The 6,788-nt window shown below is 36.4% G+C and overlaps 1 protein-coding gene across 14 annotated transcripts in view; it reads right to left on the bottom strand.

Annotated features, from left to right (window-relative positions):
• Window positions 1-1,172: 1,172 nt before the first annotated feature.
• The window catches only part of R3HCC1L (R3H domain and coiled-coil containing 1 like), a 71,464-nt gene continuing 65,848 nt past the window's right edge, over window positions 1,173-6,788 (bottom strand). For 13 of the 14 annotated variants that reach the window (XM_081157675.1, XM_081157684.1, XM_081157678.1 and 10 more), the window contains one exon: window positions 1,173-1,973. In XM_081157675.1, coding sequence (XP_081013801.1) covers window positions 1,906-1,973 — 68 coding nt within the window. In that variant the 3' untranslated portion in view covers window positions 1,173-1,905. The remainder of the gene's footprint in view (window positions 1,974-6,788) is intronic. The other variant, XM_081157680.1, reaches the window with a different exon arrangement.

Genomic DNA, 6,788 nt, shown 5'->3' with positions numbered 1-6,788 from the left:
ATTATAAGGACTATAAGAAAACTGGGCAATAAACATGGGGTAATATGTTACCATTAATAATGCCCTTAAAAGCTAAAATGCTGTTAGAAAGGGGAGGTCCCCTCAACGGCAAGTGATAGGGGCAAACCTCTCTTTTTTTACTGCCCAAAGTCACTCTCTGCCTTAAAGAATCAACACAGAGCAAAGCTATACCTCAGAGGTATACCATTCAGTATGAAGCCTGGTTACAATTACTTGCATTTCCTTTAAAATGCAGCCATATTTTTCCACCAGACCTACCTATCTTAGAGAAGTCTGTTCTGTGAAGACAGCACAAGCTGTGCAGTTGCAAGCCAGAGAAGGGCACTGGTCTAAGTACTGGGACAGAGGGCCAAGAGAAGGACTTATTGAAAAAAATAATGCCTAGAAACTGCAAGAGGGCTCCTAGACCAGAATAGCAGCAGGGATAGTTGTGTCAGGACTAAGACCCAAGGCCAATGTCATTTGAGGAACATTTGAAAAGAGCCCCACTCCACCATGTTCTAGGCAATGCTAATAATCCATCATTGTCACAGGCAATAAATAATATAAAAATGAGGCTATTGCCTTAGTTAAAAGTACAATGAAACACTATTTCTTGCTACCTCAGCATGCTAAGGTCTAGCACTATCATTTCTTCAGAGCAGAGCTACTTTTCAAAAACACTGGGAATGCAGATATGAAATGGATAAAGCCTGAAGTGACAGCTCTGACTTGTCTGTGTCCTTTAGGAGGAAATCTCTCACTGCCCAGAGGTGTTTGTTTTATTCTGGCTGCTTTTCATTGTAATGGATGGTCTGGTGCTGTTTGCCAAAGTGCCTCTTGCACAGGCTGAGGTGATCATACCAAGAACATGCTGTATGCCAGATATTTCCTACAGGATGTCAGATTTGATAGAAATGGGAAAAGGCAGGAGACTGGAGTCAGGGTGCACAGGGAGGGCAAGAAGGGAAGAAGAGCTGCCACATACCAATCTCAGGAACGGCACTTTTGTAGTCTACTCTGGGACAGAGATGATCACTTCTCTGCTCAATAGGGTACAATAAAATCAAAAGATACACTGAAACCACACACAGTATTATGAGGGATAAAGATGAGGAGAGCTGCTTTCCAATTTCTTTGTGGAAATGACAAAACTGACAAATACCAGTGATCTAGGTCATAAAATGGACTTTAATGTCTCCCTCTTAAAACATGATAGTACTACTCAACCTGGAACTAGCATATAGCTCCCAAGACTGGCTTCCTATAAGGAATGAAGCTGGTATGTCCCTGGCTGCTGTGCAGCTGGAGAAGCCCCAGGCACTCAGCTACCTTAGTACAAACTCTGAAGTCCAAATATCCACATCTGCTAGTTCACTAATTTGGGAGTTCTGGAACCGGCCATGTAGATTCTGTGAATCCCAAGTACACCTGATACTGTTCTGTATCTTTGTACTAGCTGCTCCCTCCCCTCCCCTCAATATTGCTGTTCTCAGCTTTGTGAGGTACTAAAGAACACCCTGGTTTTACAGGGCCTAAATCTCCCATCATCACAGGTTTGAATCCTCTGTTTCATATTTGCTTAAAACATCCTGTGACCCATGCTAACATGGCATGCCCTGTCCAGAGAACTCCTAGAAGTCACATTTTCCAAGTTTCTTCCAAGCTGATGGCTCCCTTCAATGCCCAATACAGTAAGGCAATTCCAAAGAACTGCATTCAGGAATGAAGATAGACAGGAGTCTGTCTTCTTTCTACACCAGTCAGTCCTTGCCTTGATCACTTTATCTCTTTCTTTCATTAACATGCACATCTGCATGTTCACAGAGCTCTGGAAAGATCCTCTTATCCGAAACTGGAAATATTTTCTGAATTCATGGAATTATCCCTTTCATTGAGTGATGTTCAAACTGCAGATTGGTCTCTGCCTTCCCAAATGTCTTCTCGTTGCTTGGCTTCCATCCGTTTTCTCTCTGTAAATTAGGGCAATGTTAAAAGTGGCAGTGTACTTCATATAACCAGTGACTTTCCCTTAACCCCAATTACAAGGCAAACTAATCATGAGAGAGCTGGATTTCCTTGTCTTCTCTAACTGGATTCCAAGAGTTAATATCTTTAACTTTCCAAGGGCTTTGTTAAATGAAAATGTTACTATTACCATATAATAGAAAGACCTGGGGCTAACAGAAATAAGAAGTATATGGAATAAGTCAGATATCTAGCAGGACCCAGGTTCTAGTCTTGCTGATATTTATTTTAATTCTATTTCTCAACTGTGTTAGCACTTGGAATAATTGCCCATTATTCCAAGCTTACTGATCTTTACAAATACTTCAATAGTGGTGAAGAATATGTTTCAAAATTCTTCTTCTAACTTCTTGCTCAAATGGAAGTGGTAGTCACACTTTTACTTACATCTTCCCTATTACAATCTTATGAAAAAAATATTTCAGAGGCAAACTGAATTTCAGTAAAATACTGAAATGAGAGCACTTTCAGGAACCAGAAATCTTCTGGAATATACAATTCCAACATAGAAAAATGACCACATATAATGGAGGAAAACTAAGGACTATTCTAAAAATAAAAAATGCATATACCTGGGCAATCGACCTTTAATTTTTAACATAATAGCTTAGTTTCCATTTAATATTTTCACCAAAACCTGAGAAAATACAGACCACACATGAATGAAATGGCCCAAGCACTTCATTAGGTGCTACAATACCAGTTCTAATTTCATGGCTTGTCATTTATCTTGACACCATAAAATGTAGATGAGAGGTCTAAGTTCTTCCTTTTGAGGGCTATTATTTCAGATAATGTCTGTAAAGATTTTTCAAGTCATAAACCAGGGGGATTAAAGAAAACAAGGTGAGTTTAGAGTTAACACTTGCTACTATTCAAGTTTTCCAAATCAGCAAAATCTCATAAAATTCCTGTACTGTTTTTGACTGTACGTGAAGGTCAAAGAACTTGGTCAGGAAGCTGGCTGGCACTTGTACATGTGAGAAAGAGAAATTTGCTGCTATTTGGGCACCATCTTGTGGCATGATCAGAATATAGCAGCAAAATTACAAGAGGCAAAAAAAGTGTGTGTTTTTTTAAAATGGGAGTCAGCAAATTCCAAACTGAAGGCTAGTTACTTAAGTGCCCTGTGACTTGACTTTATGACAGGCTTGAATTGGGTTGGGATTCTCTAGGAAACAGCACATTTCTTAGGAAGGCACTGTAGTTCTGATTCTCATGAATGGGAAAGTTAGGAGGGTATCTAAAGGCAAAGGCAACCTTATGTGAAAGCAATCAAACACTGGCTCTGGATTCAAAGAAAAAGTAAAGGAACTAGAAAAGTGAATTATTAGAATTCAAAGTTTTCAATAAGCTCGGAAACTTAAGCCAGAAAGGCAATATGGGAAAAGTGGCCCATAATCCACAATTCTAAAATCAAAGCAGTTCTGAAAGTTTTGTTTTTAAAGTTTGGGCCAAAACTCATTTGGTAGTAAATCTAACCTGAAGGATATATGGCTGTTTATAGCCTTTACAAATGCCATACACTGCTGTAGAAATATCAATGCTAATGTGTTTGATTTTGGTGTTATGAAACAAATATTAAGATAACCACATTATCTTCCTAAAATTAGGAAATTTCTAAATTCTGAAACATTTCCTATCGTAATGCTTTTTGATAAAAGACTGTAGATCTATTACCAAATGTAAATATAAGAAGAAATTCTGGTTGTAAACCGTATGAGATAACCAGGTAAGAGACTTGCCTATGGTTACATAATCAATGAAAAACTGAAGCTGGATCCCAGGTCCATAATTCTCACACCAGCACTCTTTCCACTATCCTGACTTCTGAAAATATAATCTGAAAGTATCTACAAAGAAAAGGGGAAAAAAACCTGAAAATGTATTGACAGAAAGATAAAGAAACACGCTGTCCCTATATTAAATGGAAAGGAAAGCAGATAATAGCTGACAGACTGCATGAAAAAAGCTTTTATTATTTACCTCCAACCATTAAAGAAAGTAAACTAAATAGAGAGAAAGCTCAACAGCAGCCATAAGGGCAAGGAACTAAGGAAGAATAGAAGAATTAGTACGAAATGATTAACCTAAAGCACTCACACATAACTGACCCTAAAAACTTTCATTTCCCAGTATAATAAATAGGCAGAAATTATTATATGAAATGAATTGACTGAAATCGCCACTTCTCACTGAGGGAACAGAAAAGTGTTATAGATTAAAAGAGGGCCAGTTTGGTGTCATGTTTGAGAACAATAAAGAAAAGGGATACAAATTATAACTTTCAAAATATACTTCTAAAAAAATAACGGAGAAAATCATCACAAAATCAACTTGCATCAACCTACAGAGTAATAATCAACCTGAAAACTTGAAGTACAAGTCTGGTCAAATTAATATAATTGCCTTCTTTTGTGGTTTGTCAGACCTGGTAGATAAAGGAAAATATAAGCAACCTCTTAATTTTAGCAAGGTTTTAGATTTTTAGGCTTACCGAGTTATCTATATAATCATTAATATACTGGGAAAACATAGTCTGGATCACTTAAGTGTTGGGAGATATATAACTCTGGGGAGTGAATTGATTAGCAATGTATTAAGTGTCATAACAAAGGACTATATGCTATTTATTTAGCAATAGTTGGTGAAATGGTCAGTTAGTCTTAGGATTAACACTTTCATCTCTGATCTAGGCCAGGGACGTTAAATTTATTAAACAGCAGGTGACACCAAAAATATGGGAAAATAATGCATTCTAGAGAAAAAGACCACATTAAAATGAAAGGAAATGTGGTTGGAAATGAAGGGAACTTCACATCTTCACAGGGGAGAAAAGACACCAAGAAAAAGCCACAAGACCTAGATTATGAGTCAGCAATGCAGTGCTGTCCTTGAGGCAAAATGGAATGCCTAAAAATAATTTCAGAAGGTAGCAACTGTAATTACTTTTTTTTTTCTTTTTTACAGTTGACTATCCTATAGACAAGATTTTACTTTTAAGTTCTTAGTGACTTCACTCATCAAACTAGGGGATCAAATTATTGTCTAGTTACTATTTCAGGCCTGTAACCTAAAAGATGGACTTTTAGGACCAACCAATTAATCACCTATCTCCAAGAGTAAAATGGAAATAAGTTATGAAATAAAATTATAGCAAGCTTTCAAGATGAGAAGGTAGCTTATTTTTTTAAAAAATATATTATTGACTATATTCTCTATACTATGCATCCCCTGGACTATTCTGCAACTACTAATTTGTACTTCTTAATCCCTTCACCTTTGCCACCCATCCCCCAACACCCCTCCCATCTGGCAACTGTCAAAATGCTCTCTGTATCTATGAGTCTGTTTCTGTTCTGCTTATTAGTTTATTTTGTTTTTTAGATTCCACATATAAGTGAAATCATGGCATGTTTTCCTTTGTCTGACTTATTTCACTCAGCACAATACCCTCTAGGTCCATCCATGCTGTTATAGAAGGTAGCTTATTCTAGGAAGTAATAATACCTATCTCCAATTTCAGGTGAGAATCAAGTGTTTTGATAAGTGGTACATGGGGAAATTTTACACCTATTCTTGAGTTTGGTCTTTAAAATGTGGTTTTATCATTTAGTGTGAATCACTGGGTTAAAACATGTGATTAAGTCAAACACAAAGCACACAAGTATGTACTAAAAATATTTTGACGGTTGCCAAATGGGAAGGGGGTTAAGGGATGGGTGAAAAAAGGAGAAGGGAAGATATACAAAATTGCCAGTCACAGGGATATAAAGTACAGGATAGGGAATATAGTCAATATTAATGTCTATGTATGGTATCTGATGGGTACTAGACTTATTGGGGTGATCAATTCATAAGTTATATAAATGTCTAATCACTATGTTGTACACCTGAAAATAATATAATATTGTATGACAACTATAACTGAAAAATAAAAATTTGGGGGAAAAAAGCACTCAAGGATGACCTATGCTTTCATCTCCCATCTCAGGGTAGTTCTAATCTGCTATGCACTCTGCTGGACTAAAAAATATTTTCCCTATGTTCACGGTCTTATGAAATAAAGTTCTTATTCTCTCTCTATATATACACAATATAATTTCCTTAAAATGAATCAGATACTTCCTTTTTCTCAATTCTTTCCAGAGTAGCTTAATTTTCTGAACCTCTGTTTTAAGCACTAAGACTTAGACGTCTCATTAAAAAGATAAAAAAGATATTATAAACAACTATATGCCAATAATCTGGATGAAATGGACAAATTTCAAGAAAAATACAATCTTCCAAAAGTGAATCAGGAAGAAGCAGAAAACCTGAATACGCTGATAACAACTGATGAAGTTAAGGCAGTAATCAAAAAGACTCCCAACAAAAAAAAGCCCTGGACCGGACAGCTTCACAGGAGTTTTACTAAGCATTCAAAAGAACTAACACACTTATCCTCTTCAAACTATTCCAAAAAAATCTAAGAGTAAGGAACACTTCCAAGTTATTTTTACAAAGCCAGCATTATCCTAATTCCAAAACCAGATTAAGACACAACAAAGAAAGAGAATTACAGGCCAATATCCCTGATGAGCATAGATGTTAAAATCCTCAACAAAATAGCAAATCAGGTCCAGCAATATATTAAAAAGATCACACACCATGACCAAATGGGATTTATTCCAGTGATGCAAGGTTGGTACAATATTCACAAATCAATAAATGTGATACATCACATAAACAAATTGAAAGACAAAAATCATATGATCTAT

This window comes from Miniopterus schreibersii (assembly GCF_964146895.1).
Source record: "Miniopterus schreibersii genome assembly, chromosome: 14".
NCBI classification, from domain to species: Eukaryota; Metazoa; Chordata; class Mammalia; order Chiroptera; family Miniopteridae; genus Miniopterus; species Miniopterus schreibersii.
This window is presented reverse-complemented; position numbering and strand designations above follow the sequence as displayed.